The 18,162-nt window shown below is 43.2% G+C and overlaps 1 protein-coding gene across 4 annotated transcripts in view; it reads left to right on the top strand.

Annotated features, from left to right (window-relative positions):
* FRMD6 (FERM domain containing 6) overlaps positions 1 to 12,911 on the top strand; it is a 75,954-nt gene extending 63,043 nt beyond the window's left edge. For all 4 annotated transcript variants that reach the window (XM_080667242.1, XM_080667240.1, XM_080667243.1 and 1 more), the window contains exons 10-14: positions 1,181 to 1,355; positions 5,662 to 5,997; positions 7,431 to 7,562; positions 7,861 to 7,952; positions 10,047 to 12,911. In XM_080667242.1, the coding sequence (XP_080523368.1) occupies positions 1,181 to 1,355; positions 5,662 to 5,997; positions 7,431 to 7,562; positions 7,861 to 7,952; positions 10,047 to 10,331 (1,020 nt within the window). In that variant the 3' untranslated portion in view covers positions 10,332 to 12,911. The remainder of the gene's footprint in view (positions 1 to 1,180; positions 1,356 to 5,661; positions 5,998 to 7,430; positions 7,563 to 7,860; positions 7,953 to 10,046) is intronic.
* Positions 12,912 to 18,162: the final 5,251 nt, after the last annotated feature.

Raw genomic sequence — 18,162 nt, 5'->3', positions numbered from 1 at the left:
TTGGGGTCCACTGGTGGTCTTTTAAAGAAGTCCAGAGGTGAAAAATTCTATCCCTGTCTGAGTTACATAAACCCATACTGCTTTGTACCAACTTCAAGTTAGAGTATGCCTCCCTCTTTGCTTCACTTCTCCTCTCCCGCTGAGAATCATTGTGTCTGGAATACTCCTTTTTGTAGTTCTGCTGCTTTATTCATTATTAGGAAAGTGAAAGAAATTCAAAATATTCTAGAACTGTAAGGAGCTCTGCCAGACTCTCGCCCTCAACTTCGAACTTTATGTTAATGATCCCAGACTTAAAGAATGCGATCCCTTATATCTCTATTGATAGACACTTGTATCTCTTCTTTCTCTTTCTTGTCCCATCCCACCACTGTCTCTGTAGCTTCCGGCTAGAGAAGTTTTATATATTTCTTAAACCCTAAATGGGTAGCCAGTATTTTTCACCATCATAATTCTATTTATTTCCTTCCCAGAATTTATCATAAGCTATAATTATTCTATGTGTTAATTTACCATCTGTCCCACCAGAATGTGTCTGCATGAGGGTGGGGAGCTGGTCTGTCCCATTCACTGTTGTTTCCTCAGTGTCTGTCTAGCGCAGGGTTCGGTACACGGCGCTTGTTTCAAAAATATTTGAATGCATTCTGCTTCTGGAATTTGTCTGCCGAGTTAAGTGTTGGGATTGCATTTGAGGATGTTGCATGATGGGCCCTTCTCTTCTCCATTATATAAATGGCCTGCCCAGCCAGAGACGCCGAAGATCTTCCTCAGCTGTCACACCTAGTCAGTGATTACCAGAAGACCCTTGCTAGACTCTTTCCTGAATTTTGGGTAACCCTCTGTCTGTGACAGTTTTGAAAGGGAACACAGTAATTTATGTCTCAGCAAATTTTGAATGGAGCTTTATACGGTAAGTCCTCACTCAAAGTCATCCACAGGTACAGCGACTTTAAGCAAAATGATGTACAACACAACCAATTGTCCTATAAGCTAATTGGCAGAAACAAGAGTTGCATTCCCATAGCATCTCATCAACGGTGTGATGAAACGACGTTATCCGAGGCCCCGCTGCACATCTTTTTCTGAATCTGTAGTTTTCCTTACCAAGTAGACAACGAAGGGGACCTGGGCAAATCAGAGACTTTGCTTCCCGAGTCTGATTTATGCGTTCCCTCCCCAGGGTAAGAAATTTGAGATTTTGCCAGATGGCTTGCCCTCAGCCAGGAAGCTCATATACTACACGGGGTGCCCCCTGCGCTCCAGGCACCTCCTGCAGCTGCTGAGCAACAGCCACCGCCTCTACATGAACCTGCAGCCCATCCTGCGCCACATCCGGAAGCTGGAGGAAAACGAAGGTATCGCAGGCTCCTGGATGGGGAAGCAGGTGGCGCCTTTGCCACTGTGACCCCTGACTCTAGAGCTGCCATGAACTGGGCTTTAGGCTCCTGCGGGGTGGGATTTGGGGGCCAGGTCTCTCCAGATTTAGTGCAGCATCCTCTTTCCATCCTGGCACTGATCCAGAAGGCAACGGGGTAGCCTTGGTGCCAGCAGCTGTACCCATCCCAAATGCCGAGGTGATCCCTGTCATTTAGCTACCCCTTGTGTAGTCTCTTTAACTTACCCCACGCTTGGCTTGAAAATGCTTGTGAAAAGCCACCATGTGAAGGTTCAGGCCAAGGCTTATCTGCACCTCAGAGCTCCGTGTATACACGGATCCACCTTGGTTCTATTATCCGCGGGCAATCTGAAATTGCTTCCAATGAAGTGGATCACAGAAATGGCTGTAGTCTCTCTTCTTGACTGCAGGGAGGCCCCCACATCTGCTCTAGCAAGAATGACAAAGGAGGGAGAAATTTTCATCTGAGGGTTTTATCAGCCAGTCCTGTGGGGGCTGAGACACAGACAGAATAGAGCAGGCTATTAGGAGCCCCAGAGTCCTGGGCCAAAGGAGACACATGGTGAAGAAGAGGGAGGCAGACAGGGCCTCTAGGAGCAGGCTTCAACTTTACAGTATTAAGCTCGTGGTTAACCCTTTATCTTGAGTTATGGTACCCTGGGTTACTCCCCTTAACACTCCAACTTCTGATCCCCCAAAATGCTACTTTGCATATTTGTTTATTTTTTAATGCCTTCTGTTTTATTTTGCAAATTCATGTTGTACTAATTCTTGGTAATGCGATTAGATTAGTAGATTTTAGGGTTTTGCATGATCATTAGGATGCAGATTCATATCGGAGGTCCATGTCTGAAACAGATTTTGACCTCTCAGATTCAACCTTTCCCACAGAAACAAGGCAATACCTGCTCTCTCTGGGCAAGCAAAAACCTTATAGAGGTTTGCACATCTGATTGATATCTTTCCAAAGCTGCCTTTGTCTAAACGAGACCCCATTTGGAGATGTCACTGTCATTTAATTAGCGATTAGAACATGAATCATCTCCTACCACGCTGCACCTGTCTTCCGAGAGAGTGGGTAAAAGTGTCAGGTGTATTGGCTTCCTCTGCTGCCAGACTGCCAGTTCTTCTCCAGGTGACTCATCGGTATGACAAATATATCTCTCCGATGCTGACATGAATATTAAAGAGAATTCAGACAGGAAAAGGTGCCAAAGAAACTTGCGAGAATGGGTAGGAGACTTAGTGGAGTGCAGAACCCATTGTTTGCCAAGTCAGCCTCGTTCCTAATTGGTGCCTTGAGAAGTTCATTTATTCCACCAGCTCTCCACCAGCAGCCTTTCAGTAAATTCTTGTTTAGGGGACTGTAGGGGGAGCTCTTTAGAGCCCATAAGAGGGTCTAAGGGTAAACTACCCAGCATAGTACTGGGTGCATTTGTGGGTTTACATGTACAGGTCAATGAAGGAATGGAAAAATTGTAAATTGGATCTTTTATTTGGGCAAGTGTTGATAGATTTGGAAGGGAAGTCTTTTTTCTTCTTCTTCTTCCAAAGAAAACACATTTAATTTCTTCTACTTAGAGATCCCTCCAGGTCTGAGGAAAAACTGAAACTAAGTTCCTCTGGACCAGCCTTGGCCTGAATCCACTTACCTCGCCTGCACTTAAAGCCCTTTTTCAATATTGGCTCAGCAAAAGGAGCAGCACAAAAAGAATCTTATTTTTCTTAATGACATTTCCTTTAGAGTCACCTTGTCTGAAATACTGTTTGAGCGTTTTATAGCAGAAAATAATCACAAGAATTCTTCCATAGTATTTAGAAGGGAAGAAGTGCCTTTGTCATTAGAAATATGTTAAGCCAACTTTATTCGGTAGCTAGAGCTTATTCTTAAGACATATACACAGAAGTCACTTCAGCTGCATCTATTTTAAAATCACGCGTGAAAACCTTTGCGGTCGCTGGGCTTTTCCCACGGAGGGAATAACACTGGCATGTTGACCATCTTTGCTCTGGATGCCAGTGATTGCTAGGGGGACGAGAAGTTGCATTTTGCACTCCTTAGAACAAATTTCTGCATTACTTCAGCATTTCCCTCAGTTTGTAATGAGTGGTGTGAAGCTTCTTAAATGTTTGCAGAGGGTATAAGTGATGTAACATTCACTTCAAAGGAGACAGAAGCCAGCCTCGTGGTGCACCAGGGCTGCTGACACTCTAATAGGAAGTATATGTACACTAGGCTCCTAGCAGGAGTGCAGAGTGGCGACTGCTTGTACCCCAGGGAGTGTACTAGTGAGTATGGGAGAATAGGATTGGCCCCAAACCTACCGGGAAGCTGGGGTTAAAAAGACTATTTGTAAAGATGTAGAAAAGCTTTTATTTTTATTTATTTAGTTGGTTAGTTTTTTATATATATTTTTATTGATTTCAGAGAGGAAGGGAGAGGGGGAGAGAGATAGGAACATCAATGATTCAAGAGAATCATTGATCAACTGCTTCCTGTAGGCCCCACACCGGGGATTGAGCCCACAACCGAGGCATGTGCCCTGACTGGGAATCGAACCATGACCTCCTGGTTCAGTGGATGCTCAACCACTGAACCATGCCAGCCGGACTAGAAAAGCTTTTAAATGATCAGATCCCAATTCCCAGTTGCCTCAGATCTCCAATAAATACCCTATAGAACTTTCCCCCTATTTTTGTTTTATTACTTTTTTTCCTTCACTTGCCACCCTTCCGAGGGTCACGTGGCTATCTATTATTTTGAAAGTACAGTAAGTAGAAATTGTATGAGAATTTTGCAGACGCTTTCAGCTCTCATCTTCATGTCAACCCGTTGCCTGCAGAAAGCAGGAATCATTAGAACCCAGGCTCACCCTAAAAAATGGGTTGGATGCACTTTTGTCTCAGTGGTGCGTGTTGGGCTGTGATGTCCAGTCCCACTCTGCTTTCTTTGTGGCTACACACACATGCCTCGGTGTTTCAGCCCGATTCCTTAGAATTGACAGGAAGGGGCTGGCGCCCAGAAATGCACGCCCAGCCTTCCCCTAGCATCTTTCCCATTATGCATCCAGCAAAGCATATCATCATCTTCTCTTTCTGCTGATGCTCATTCCCTCTCGGGAGCCTGTGGCGACAATACTTCAGAGCTGGAACCAGACATCAGCAGAGCAAGTGTTTTTACTTAACCAAGAAACAAGACAATTAAATCCGTGATCAGCCCCCTGAGGACCCAATTAGTCTCCTTGTTAGCAGCTCCTGAGATAATATCAACTTAATGTTTCCCAAATGCACTCTCTATTGTTAGCATTGTTCTAATGTGTCATTTCTCATCCGTATTAAAAATACAAGGAAGCTGAACTACCTTTTTGTTTTAAATTTCTGATGTGAAGCACAAAAATGATATTTTTGTGTCAGGTGTGCCCCTGCACCTCAGCTGTAACCTTGTGCTTGAATGGACTGGCTGGTTTAGCACTTGATGAAAGGGCCTTTCAGTGATGTGTCTCTGCATTAAAGAACAGCACTGACACGTTCAGGAACATTTTTACCAATCAGAGGCCGTGTGACACACCAGTCGTGATTACTATGTTTTCTAACTAGATGAGAAAGTCTCACTGATTCAGCCTAGATGGAGAAAAGCAGTCTTCGCTAATATAAACCTACATTTTAGAATTACCTGAAAGAAATTCTCAGAAGAATCGTTTTATTTTAAATTGTGTTCAACAAGTTAGAGCTAAACAAACAGTGGACCAAATGAGCAAATGAAATGAATGGCAATTAGCATAATTACGTTTATTCAACAGTCTCCTATAGTAGTGCTTCTGAAATTACCTGTGGGGAAGGACCAGGTTTTTTAAATTTCTAATCCACTGTGGACTGATACTTCTGCAAAATACAAAAATCACCGTGGTGGCTGCCATGACAATGTCAGATTGCTCAAACACTTTCTAAATGCTTATTCTCAATTACTGAACTTATTTCACTGTGGGACCAATGACAGTTTGCTGAAACGAGGTGGTCGGTCACAGAGCAGCCTTCTTCTCTGGTGTTTGAAGCTTTAAAACCCTGAGTAGTTGAAGCGCTCCCCTCAAATGTGTCGTCCTGGCCTTTATTCACTTGGCAGTGTTCTTAGGTGCAGGGCCTGTCAGAAGATTCTGAGAGTGAACTTGTACTTGATCTTGGCCTGATGACTGACTCACTTAAGCTCCCCATCCAGTCCCCCTGTCTTGGTTGAGTGTAATGACCATCGGTTGTTTCTTCCCACACAGAGAAGAAGCAGTACCGGGAATCTTACATCAGTGACAACCTGGACCTTGACATGGACCAGCTGGAAAAGCGGTCCCGGGCCAGCGGGAGCAGTGCGGGCAGCATGAAGCATAAGCGCCTATCTCGTCACTCCACCGCCAGCCACAGCAGTTCCCACACTTCGGGCATCGAGGCGGACACCAAGCCTCGGGACCCGGGGCCGGAGGACAGCTACTCTGGCAGCGCCATCCACCGCAAGCTGAAGACCTGCAGCTCGATGACCAGCCACGGCAGCTCCCACACCTCAGGGGTGGAGAGCGGTGGCAAGGACCGGCTGGAAGAGGACTCGCAGGACGATGGTAACCTTTCCCCCAGGCCCTCCAAGCCGACAGGACAGCCCCCATCCTTATGGCTCATTTCTTTTTCTCTCCTAGTTGTTTTTCAGGTATTAGTTCTACAGAAGTGATAGCCGCAGAACAACTGAGAAGTAGTAAAATAGAGAGAAAAGTGTCATACCATCTTCCCCAGTGACTTGATTGGTTGTTTGTGAACAAAACATCCCTCCAGTCATGAACCTTTGCCACCACAGGGTTGGGTGGTTGTAGATTCTAAGTTTTAGGATTTTATGTGGAAAAGTTAGTCCCACAGCCCTTGGGTCTGCATTTCTGATTTCCACATGAAATAAGCATTGGTTAGGACAACATATTGGATTCAATGATAGTGACAGAGATGTCTTGAACTTTCAAAAAAAAAAAAAAAAAAGAGTTTTGAGTCCAGGCCATTTGATTAATTAGTATTTCTTAAATACTTCTCATATCTCCAGAACGCTAGGGAGTATAAAAGAAACACAGCACCTGGTCACTTAAATCTGTGGTGAGGAAATAAGATAAAGATGGACAGCCTATATCAGCCAAATTTAGCATTTGTTTACATCTTTTTTATTATTTTTCTGCCTCAAATAAATACCATAGCATTCAGGTTTGGGGAAGAGATACTGACTCCATTAAGGAAAGCTGCAGAACATGTTTGGTTACTATAGAATTCATGTAGTAACCAAATTGAGTCACTAACTTCCCTGAGACTAGGCAGCTATGGGCAGTGGGGAGCTCCACGAACTACTCATTCTCTCTGTGTCTACAGTCTACTTTGGCATTGGCCAAATGACCCATCGGTCTCCGTTTGCCCTGTGACCGAAGCATGGTAGGATAGCTTTTCTTCTTTCTTAAAGAGTAAACATCAGTTGACAAATCATGGTGTTGGAAGACCTGTGGAGAACACAGCAGTCTGGTGAGAAAGAGAACAAATAGCATCTGGTTGAGAATTGTCCCAAGAGTGGACTGCTGTAGAGCCTCATAAGCCAACTTATTTTCAAATATGAATAACTAGAGGCCCGATGCACGAAGATTCATGCAAGAATGGGCCTTTCTTCCCCTGGCTGCCAGCACTGCCTTCGCTCTGGCCCAGAGCCGCCTTTCTGCCTTCGCTCCAGCCCAGAGCCACCTTTCCACCTTCCCACGCTGCCCAGAGGCCCGGAGCAGCTGGGGCAGTGCGGAACGCCTGCGTCATTGCCATGGCCACTTGGTGCCTGTGTATGCAAATTAACCCTCCATCTTTGTTGGGTTAATTTGCATACTCACTCCTGATTGGCTGGTGGGCGTTGTGAAGGTACAGTCAATTTGCATCTTTCTCTTTTATTAGTGTAGATTATATAGCCTCCCTCAGAATGTGGCTATGCATTATGGTGATCATTTCCCTTTATGCCGCTACATGTCTTTTCCTTTTTCTGTGTCAGAAATAGAGATGTTGGTTGATGACCCCAGGGACCTGGAGCAGCTGAACGAAGACTCCCTGGAGGTCAGCCCGGACATGTGCATCTACATCACGGAGGACATGCTCCTGTCGCGGAAGCTCAATGGACACTCTGGTGAGCTCTCTTGGGGAGTTCCCCTTAGCAGTATGGGTTTTGTTTTTAAACCTCATTTACCTTCTGTTTTTGTCACATGACATGAATTAATCTCTGTTCTTTAGAGAAAGATGCCTTAGTACAAGTACTGTCCAACTGGCCTAGGCGCTTATTGTTATGCCGCTCAAAGCTTTGACTGAGTGAGAGACCCTGTTAGGGTTGGAGTGACTGCCATTGCCCTGTCAAGACCCACAATCCCGCCCTAGCTGGTGTGACTCAGTGAAATCTTCATTGCTTTTTTTCCTCTGTTTTACTTTAGGGTTGATTGTGAAAGAAATCGGTTCTTCCACCTCCAGCTCCTCCGAAACAGTTGTCAAACTTCGTGGCCAGAGCACCGATTCTCTTCCACAGGTATGGAGGGAACTGAACACTTTACATAGCAAGTCAGCATGCAGATTTATATAGAGAGGCGAAAATTAAAAATCCTGAGGAAATGATTCTTACCAGATACATGCATTACGGTTTCATTCTGAACTGACTTCCAGTTTATTTGCTGGTTCCATTTATCTTGGAGTGGATTTGGTTTGGATAAATTATGCACCTTGTGTCACACTCCAGGTGTCCAGACTTCAGGCTGACTGTGTGTGTCTGTGTTGATGGACCACAACAACGGGTCAGGTGTGCTGAGTAGAGGTGTTTCTCCACACTCTGATTCTCCCGTTCAGAGTAAACTGTCAAAGTATACTATGGGAGGATATTTGATAACCTACTTATACTAACGATAACCTAATCATACTCTAAAACTCATGGTTGCAGTATTTGGATAAAATGTACAACTCATATTGCTATCTCTCCTTATATGTCTCTTTCTTGGGTTCTCTCTCTTTTTTTCCTTCTGTGTATTCCTTTTATTTCATTTTTTTTCCTGCATTCTGGTAATTTTTGCCTATTGCCTTTTCTCTTTTTTTTTTCTTATTTGCCCTTTCTTCTTTCATTTATGTAGTCATAATGTGAAATGACATTTTATTAAATATTTTTCTGAGCCCAGCCAGTGTACCTCAGTGGCTGAGCATCAACCCATGAACCAGGAGGTCACAGTTCGATTCCCTGTCAGGGCACAGGCCTGGGTTGTGGGCTCAATCCCCCGTAGGGAGCATGTAGGAAGCACCCGATCAGTTATTCTCTCTCATCGTTGGTGTTTCTGTCTCTCTCTCCCTCTCTCTGAAATCAATGAAAACATATTTAAAAACAGATATTTTTCTGAAAGCTCTAATGCGTAATTTTTAAAGCAGTATGTGTCGCATGGTTAGGAGGAATGAACTCCAGGGTCAGACTGCCTGCGTTTGCACCCCGCTAGGCCACTAAGTGTTAGCTCTCATTGTACGTAAATGTTTGTGGGGCACAGGTAAGGATCAGAATCCTCACCTACGAAGTGGGGAGAGCATTCCTGTGCCCGCCTTGAGGATTTGTGGTGATGACCTACGGAATTCTCCGTGTGAAAGCACATGGGTGCCTGGGAGGACATGAGTACAAGGGATGGTCATCTCCAGGGAGTGCTCCAAGGTGACACTTTCTGGTAAAATATTGTTGGGCTCGGACCCTCTTCTCTCCTCCTGGTTCTTTTGCCTCTTAATTCTAACAGCGTTGTTGGCCTTCGTGGTGTTCCGCAGCGTAAGTGAGAGATAATAATGCCTCGTTTCCATTAATAACCCATTTAGTATCTTCCATTTATGTAATTATCTGAGCCATTTTTCAAACTATTTATATGTTCAGCCAGTACCACCTCTTGGGATAATGAGCTCCAAGAGTCTGTAACCTGCTGTGTGAAGCCTTTGGCAGAACACAGCCCCTTGGGGCGTTCAAGAGCTGCCTCTCAGTCCTGGCACCTGCCTCCCAGCCTTCTCTGCACCAGGTCATTCTTCCACCCCAAGAATTCTGGCTTTTTAAAAAACAGTTCTCCAGTCTTTGTTTCTGGAGAAATAATTAATTTGTTTTTCCATTTCCTATTAACATAATAACAGACCTCAGCGTGAAAGCATTGCCACACTGAACTGCCGTATTCTAAAGAAACAGCCTCTTTACCTATACAGCCTTCTTTTAAGACAATTGCTTGATTTCTGAGATGCTCGAGAGAGTTGGATTCCTGTTGCATTTACTTCTCTATGCCTTGAATTATTCATTAGTAAAATGGGGAGAAGAATAGCACCCGCCTCATAGGGCTCGGCTCATAGGAAGATTGAGTTGTGTGTTTATATCAGGGCCTGCCACCACATAATAAAGGCTCAGTACATGTTAGCTGCTATTCCTGTTATTGGTGGTGCTGATATTTTTCTTCTCAGGGGTTCGGGTGTTTCAGATTAGAAACCTCTCTGACATACAGGGGTTCCTTAAACCTTTATATAGTTTTGCAGCCTCTCTCTTGAAAACAAGGCAAATACTGGTATTGCTAACCTTTCACATGAGCCTGTCCTCTTCAAGTTGTTTCAGACTTCCCTTGTTTTGCAGACTATATGTCGAAAACCAAAGACTTCCACGGATCGGCATAGCTTGAGCCTCGATGACATCAGACTTTACCAGAAAGACTTCTTGCGCATCGCCGGTCTGTGTCAAGACACTGCTCAGAGCTACACCTTTGGCTGTGGCCACGAACTGGACGAGGAAGGCCTCTACTGCAACAGCTGCTTGGCTCAGCAGTGTGTCAACATCCAGGACGCTTTCCCAGTCAAAAGAACCAGCAAATACTTTTCTCTGGACCTCACTCACGATGAAGTTCCGGAGTTTGTTGTATAAAGTACGTCTGCTTGCAGCTATACGGCAGCCCGCTGTTCCCCTGGGGCCGTGAAAGCCGTGAGTTCTTTCTTATTTCTCGTGCCATATCTCCCTCACCCCAAACACAGCTCTTTCTCTGTATTTGCGACGGAAACAAAGCCTTGGGACGATTGCACTTTAAGTATTACACAGACGTGAAAGAGAATGTACAGCAAGACAAGTGCCTGGAGTTCATGATCCTTGGGGAGGAAACGTGCTTTACTGGTTACCAAGCCTTCAGAACATCGAACCGTGGTGTGTCTGCTCATCGTTTTGTTCTTTTAGTTCAATCACACGTAATAACATCGTGGTTTTTATCATGGGAATGATGTTAGATGTGTGTGCCTGTACATTTTTTTTATCACTCCCTCGTGAAATGCCCATGTTTTGAGGGAGGAGAAAAGAGTCTCCTTTTTCTGGAGAGACCGTGGCCTAGCCCATACCCATTGCCGCCTCACTGGGGCTGTCCCAGCGTGAACACTGGCGAAGCAGTCAAAATCAGTGCGTCTAGCAAGCCAAAGAGATGTACCTGACGGAAGTGCAGCCCAGGGTAGGACCGGCAGGCGTGAGCGAAGCAGTAACCGAAGACTGCGTGCTGCGTGCGGCGCCTGTGACTCCTCCGTGCCCAGTGCCACGTCCTCCTCCTGCTCTTCCAGAAAGGAATAGAGCAACTGTGTTCATGTCACAATGTATTGTGTAGTTTCCAACACTATTTTCTGTTAAAACTATGGAAATGTCTTAGAAAATGTTCGTGCTTAGCATTTGTTTTTTAAATAAATCAAGAACAAATTATGGTAATGCTAGTTTCTGCTTAACCGGAAATACCCTAACTCTCCCCAGATGTTATTATACATATATAAATACATGAGATAGTGCGTGTTTATATGTGTGTAAAGCTTCCGTGACTGTCTTATGTATGTGGCCGGTCTTGTTGAATAGGGAGGATGCATCATTGAATGAATGATACCTACAGACAATCAGTTGATTCATATAGTTTAAAATGACTATTTCTCATGTGTCTTTTGCAGTGATTCTCAACCCTGGTTGTATAATAGAATTATTTGGAGAGGTTTTAAAAAAATGTCTGGGTCCCACCTCCAGTGAATTTAATTAGACCCAGGCAGACTGCCTTTTCCTATAAAGTTCTCCAAATGGAGCCGGTATCAGCAGAGCTGAAAACCATGGATCCAAAGGATGTCTTTTTAATTTTGACATAAAAGCATCCAGAAAATGTTAGTGTTTGAGAAAGGGCCATTTTAAAGACAGTTTCTGTCACTGCTCTTAGGGTATAGAAGGAAACCCTATAGTCCAGGGAATGAACTCGTCAGCCTTTAGATGTAATGGCCTTACTCGCTCTTACGAGAGAACTTTAGCACAGTGTCTTTCTATGAGATGTTTTTAATGATTTCATATTTGAAGCATTTGTTTACCATATTTTGATATACCATTTTTCTACCTACCAGGTTTTATTAAAAAAAAAAAAAAGCACTATTATTTTCTAAAGAAACAGTCATATTTTTATACAAAGTTAAGTTTTCAGGTAACAAAGATATAGATTTAGGAGACGGCAGAACACGCAGTGTTACCCGTGGATGGGAGTCAGTATTACAGACACACACGGGAGCGCATTCCACCTGCGCGGTGCCCCGCATGCTCACGTGGGCATGGTAGGGCCGTGTGCACACAAGCCTGGTCAAGTCAGTCTAACTTGACACTTCAAAAGAAAAAAAAAAAAATTGCAGAGTTCTATAGTCATGGAATCATTGTACTTTTATCCAATGTTTTGAAAGAACCAAAGTTTCAGATATCAGAATGTATAAAAGTATCTCAGCCTCTGTATAAAAGGGTAAAAGTGCAAAAGGATCATCTAGTGACTTTTTCTTAGACATCATCACTTATTGACCGTTTCCTGTAGATGCTGAAGGGACAGGTCCTGGGGAAGTTGGACTGGAAAGAGCCCCGGTCACAACGTGCCATGTTTCCTCAGCTCTCAGTGTTTCTTGCAAAGATCAAGAAAAAAACATAAATGTATTTACTAGGTAGTGCTTCTTACTTTATTTTCTCTCAACTTCCACCTGAGCCACGTCTTCAGGGTTCTGCCAGCACAATTGGTGGTTTTGCACACCTTCTTTCTAATTGGATTGATGCATCTTCTTGTGGGTTTTCAAGAATGAAACATGCTGAGGACACTTTTGTTTTGTGATCCATTGTTTGCAGCAGAATTATATATATGTATATGAAAATCCATTTTGAATACCTACATTTTTGTATTTGGAAATTGTTTTAAAAAATAAAAAAAAGTATAAAGCTGTTATTTATTCTGCATTTGTTAATGTCCATTGCTAAGTTAGTGTACCGATTTGGTATGCACTGCTTCTACATTTGTATTTGCAACAGTGAGCTTTCTGTCTACACAAATTGTAAAGAATCCTTTCTGTGAAAGGATCGACATATCGGGATGATACCAAAAGTGTGTAAAAAACGAACTGCATTATTTTGTAATTATTCTTATAGGCATTTCACGGTAAGATCAACAGTCAATAAAGTTACGTTTTGTTTGTCTTCGGGTGCTTTTTTTGTTATTAGAGTTCTCAACTAAGCAAAAGGTGTTTAAGAGTGAATGTTTCCTTTGTGTCTTCTTTCCTGTGATAGAGCACGTTAAAGGACAGCCTCACGTTCCGGCGAGATAGATGCCAAGCCCCGCCCCGTGCCTGACCTGCTCCACCTGCGCTGGAAGTGCACTTGTTAGCTCGTTTAGTCCTCGTATTCGCAGAAGGCAGGTACTATCATTGTTCTTAAGTTAGAGGTGAAGGAACCAAGGCTCCAAGCGGCTGAGTCCAGTCAGAGAGGTTGTGACAGCCACTATTCAGTTCCAAATTATGGGGCTGAAAAAAACTCTTCTTTAAATATATATTTTTATTTTTAAAAAATTAACTACTATAACTTTTGCCCTTAAAACAGTCATCATTGGAGTGTTGGTTTTAATTTCAAAAAGCTTAGTAGTTGCATTTACCTATTTATTTTTAAAATATGGTTTTATTGGATTTAGAGAGGAAAGGAGAGGGAGGTAGGAATATCAAGAGAGAAGCATCCACATCGATTGACTGCCTCCTGCATGCCCTGCATGCTCAATGGGGATTGAGCCTGCAACCTGGGCACATGCCCTGACCGGAATCGAACCGATGACCTCTTGGTATATGGATCGACATTCAGCCACTTAGCTGCACCAGCTGGGCAGTGGTTGCATTTAAAGGCAAGCATTTGTAAGATTGAATGTGAGGGCAACGGGCATAAAGGACAGAGCCCAGAACTTCGAGTCCATGGACAGGATTCTGAAATGCCCTAGCCCTCCTAAAAGAAAATCCATTACCTTCTTTTTGCTCCTGTTTTCTGGGCTATAAAAAAAATGGGAATAATAATTCAAAGAACTGTTGAGGATTGAATAAAATAATAGGTATAATATGCCCCAGATGACTACAGTGGGAAAAAGGAAGGTTTTCAAATCTGACGAACATTGAACTTTTATAGAATTGAGACATTGGGTCACCTGGAAGCATAAAATCCAAAACACAAGCTTTCTAGTGCAGTGTTATGAATTTTGCAGAGTATTTGGTAAATTGGAGGCAAGGGGAAAAAATAGCTGTTTGCCTACTATGTGTCTGATATTACTACACACATCATGTCTAATCCTCACAACCCTTTGAGGAGGTGTCACTCCCATTTTGTAGCTGAGGAAACTTAAAATTGTCCAAGATGCTACAGCTAGTAAATGATAGAGCAGAGTTTTTAACCCAAACTTGTCTCCAAAAGCTTTGCTTTTTGTATTACGTACCATGTTACCCACTGCTCTAGAGAAAACTTTGAATCTAATGGGGAAGACAGACTTAAAATTTTGATGGTGTGATAAATGAAATATTCATGCACTATTTTTTTTTTTTTAGCACCCAGTCACTCTGGCAGACACACTCAAGACTTATATAGGTATTAGCACAGGCAGTGAAGATGTAGGGAGTGGGAACAGGAGTGGGAGGATCAGAGAAGGTTTTACTTGGAAGAAGAGCCTTGAACGGGGACTTCTGGCAGAATGGGGTAAGGTACCAGCTGTCCAGGCAAAAGCTCAGAAGCTGGCCACAACTGCTCATTAAGGGACCTGCGAAGACCCACAAGGGACCTGTGACTTGATGAGACTCTCTCCAGCCTCATCATGAAAGGCCTTGTGGCCCCAGATGAGGACACAGATTTTTCAGGATGGGAGGATCCATTGAAGAGAGTGTGAGAGGAAAGATGTGTCTGGAGCTTAAGAGAAATACTGGGAGCAGTGCTAGCCAAAGGTGGGGCAGGGACAGCAAGACTAGAGAGATGATGAAGACTTGAACTAAGGACGTGGCAACAGGGAAAAAGCGGAAAATTCAAAAGCTATATAGGAAGCAGAATTACAGGACTACCACACACACACACACACACACACACACACACACACACACACACACGTGATTGTTAACCTCCTAAGCTAAATATTAAGAGACATAGACAGGCAGTTTTACCATACTTGGAAATGTCCTTGGGAAGACTAAAGAGTTAGTTACTGCTTTAAAGCACAAATTAAAATCTACCCTACATGAAAACTTTGAATATTGGCACAATAGCTACCACCACTCTAGTCTAGCAGTGGTTCTCAACCCTGGCTGTGCATTAGAATGACCTGGAGAGCATAAACAGCAATGCCTGGGGCCTAGGACAGAGCTTCGGATTTATTCGGTCTGGGGTGGGCATGGTACTATAAAAGTGTTGCAGGTGATGCTTATATGCCTCAGGGTTGCAAACCATTGGTCATAGGTGCACCCAAGCAATACAGGTCATCTGCTCCTAAACTAGCATGATGCATACTTGGGATGGGATGTGTCTCCAGAGTGTCCGAGAACATTGCATTTTATGGGATTAATGTTTTTCCCCCCCAATATATCTGTCAGAGAGTGGATCAGTGTTCAAGTGAGGCACTAAGCTCACTGTTCCAAAACGTCCAAATACACCCACATGTTAGAGACTTGGGTGTTACCTACATATGATTGTTTAGAGGAGTAGAAAGGGAGGGGTGTTACATGAGTATAGTCAACTGCTTTAAAATCTCCGTGTCACTTTTATTTGCCTCATCATTGCTCTGATGCTTCATACAAGTTGATCCACACACAGAGGTATAATGAAAATAAGCTATATTTCACCCGCCCCTTGATTCTTAAGAGCTGTATTTTGAATTAAGGGAGGAGCCTGACCTCTGAAAAGTTCTGCTCAGAAAGTTTGAGCCATTGTAGGTGATGGATTTATATACGCTCAAGAGATTAATTAAAGATCTATGCACATGGCATAGCTGTAAGTAACCAACTCATTACTTAGGATGTGTGCTTACCCATCTGGTGTGAACTGTAGCAGTTAAGGTGTCTTCAGTTTATTACTGTCCTTATGGCAAGAGATGGATTTCAATCAGTGCTTGCTAGACGCACTGATTTTGGTGGCTTTGCCAGTGTTCACGTTGCGACAGCCCCAGTGAGGCGGCAATGGGTGTGGACTAGGCCAAGGTCTCTCCAGAAAAAAAGAGAGTTTTTTCTCTTCAAAACATGGGCATTTCATGAGGGAGTGATAAAAACAAACAAACAAAAAAAACAGAGTTCCCGACGTAGGACTAATGTTCCAAGTTTGCTTCTAAATTTGCTGTTTGATATTTAGAACACACATCCCCAACTTCTCTAACTAGCTCACAAATGCCTGTTTGTCCCAGAGGGATTATTAGAGGTCATGCTTTCTGTGCATCAGTAACCGTCTCTTAAAGAAGAGACCCAGAGTATAAATAAGAGAGGTGGAAGCACCCCACAACCAGATAGAGATGAAGGCACCCCCAATACACCAGTAGTTCAATCTTTGGGGTTTACTTCTCAGAGTTCATCCATGCCCATCTATAAATAACAGTAGAAGAAAAGCCTCAGGCAAGCCATGCCAAAATGAAAAAGCTCCATGTCAATTTCTATCACCGTGGGGTTCTATGATGGCTGCTCCTAGTGTTTTCTCTTTTTTTTTTTAAATATATTTTATTGATATTTCACAGAGAGGAAGGGAGAGGGATAGAGAGCTAGAAACATCGATGAGAGAGAAACATCGATCAGCTGCCTCCTGCACACCTCCCACTGGGGATGTGCCCGCAACCAAGGTACATGCCCTTGACCAGAATCGAACCTGGGACCTTTCAGTCCGCAGGCTGACGCTCTATCCACTGAGCCAAACCGGTTTCGGCCCTAGTGTTTTCTCATCCAGACTCCAGACCCTAGTCCGAAGTCCTCAGCCCTGCTCTGCCATCATGAAAGAGTGATCAGGAACTAAGCCAGCAGAAGATCTGATAACAGGTCCCTTCTTCTGATCTGCAGGTGGAAGAGGGTGGGTCTAGGATCCACACGATTAAGCAGAAGCCAGGTTGCTGCTGCTGCAGGGTCTAAATAAGATGCGAAGTATACTGGGGCCTTTAAATGCGACACCAGAATGAATGTGGAAGATCATAAAACTCACTGGAGAAACTAAAAAGAAGACCTAAGTAAATTGAAATACCATGTTCCTAGAAGAAAAACTCAATAATGTAAATGTCACATTTCCCCATCAATTCTAATTAAGAACCCAAATGAAACATTTTAACAATGATGGAGTAATAGGGGCCAGTTTTAACCTCTAACCTGAGACAACAAAATATATGCTGTATATAAAATGTCTTTTAGACATTTAACAATAGGCAGTGCAGCGGAGCAAGCTCCATAAAGAGAGGAGCAAGATGGGCGTCATCATTGTCCTAGCTTACTGTCTGGAGAGGTTCCAGGCCACAATGAAGGAAGAGGAGCCCAAAGAGATCCCAGTGGTCTCCCTGAATTGAGATCACAGAGGGGAGAATTTAGGGAGGCCAATGTAATGAGTTCACAAGGCAGAGGACCAGAGAGAGAGAGTGCTGTGCAGAGCAGGAGGGAGGGGGAGAGGAGAAACAGAGAGAGCACACATAGGTTCTTCTCAAGTCCGCAGCTGAGTGCTGATCAGCATACACATGTGAAGAAAGCATTTGGAGCTGGGGAGAGAACTACAAGGAAGGAGCAAAACAACCCCTGGAGCTCACATAGGGCCAGAAATAGTTTGTGTTTCCACTAGCTAGAGTGAAAAAACCTTGCACTCTGTGGGCATCTTATGAAGTTCTCAGAAGGGCATTTTCCAAGACTGACAGTTGCACTGGTCCTGCCTAACAAAGCTGAAAAAGCAAGCCTTTTTTAATATTGAAAGAAAAGTGCTGTTAACTTAAAATTAATTTTATACCAAAAAAAATTAATTTTATACCCAGCAAAAATCTCTTTCCAAAAAAAATTGAAAGAAAGACTTCTTCAGGCCTGCAAGAGCTGAAAGAATTCAGTACCAGCAGATCTACACAAGAAATGTTAATACAAGTCTTTCTGGCAAAAAACAAAAATGCCACAGGAAAAACTTTATGTGCATAAAGAATAAAGACCCTGAGAAATGATCAATATGTAGGTAAATATAAAACACAATTTTTAATATTTTAAATTCTTTTAAAAATAATTGATCATATAAAGAAAAATTTAAAACATTATATTACAGAGTTTATAATATATGTAAATAGTAAAATGTATGACTGCCTTAGCAAAAAGGCCAGGACAGGGAAATGAAGTACTCTACTGTTATTTCTTGTACTATATTTGAAGTGATGTAAAATTACTTGAAGGTGGATCATGATAGTTTAAAGATGCATACTATAAACTCTAAAAGTAAAGAGGCA

Source organism: Plecotus auritus (assembly GCF_963455305.1).
Source record: "Plecotus auritus genome assembly, chromosome: 1".
Lineage (NCBI taxonomy): Eukaryota > Metazoa > Chordata > Mammalia > Chiroptera > Vespertilionidae > Plecotus > Plecotus auritus.
This window is presented reverse-complemented; position numbering and strand designations above follow the sequence as displayed.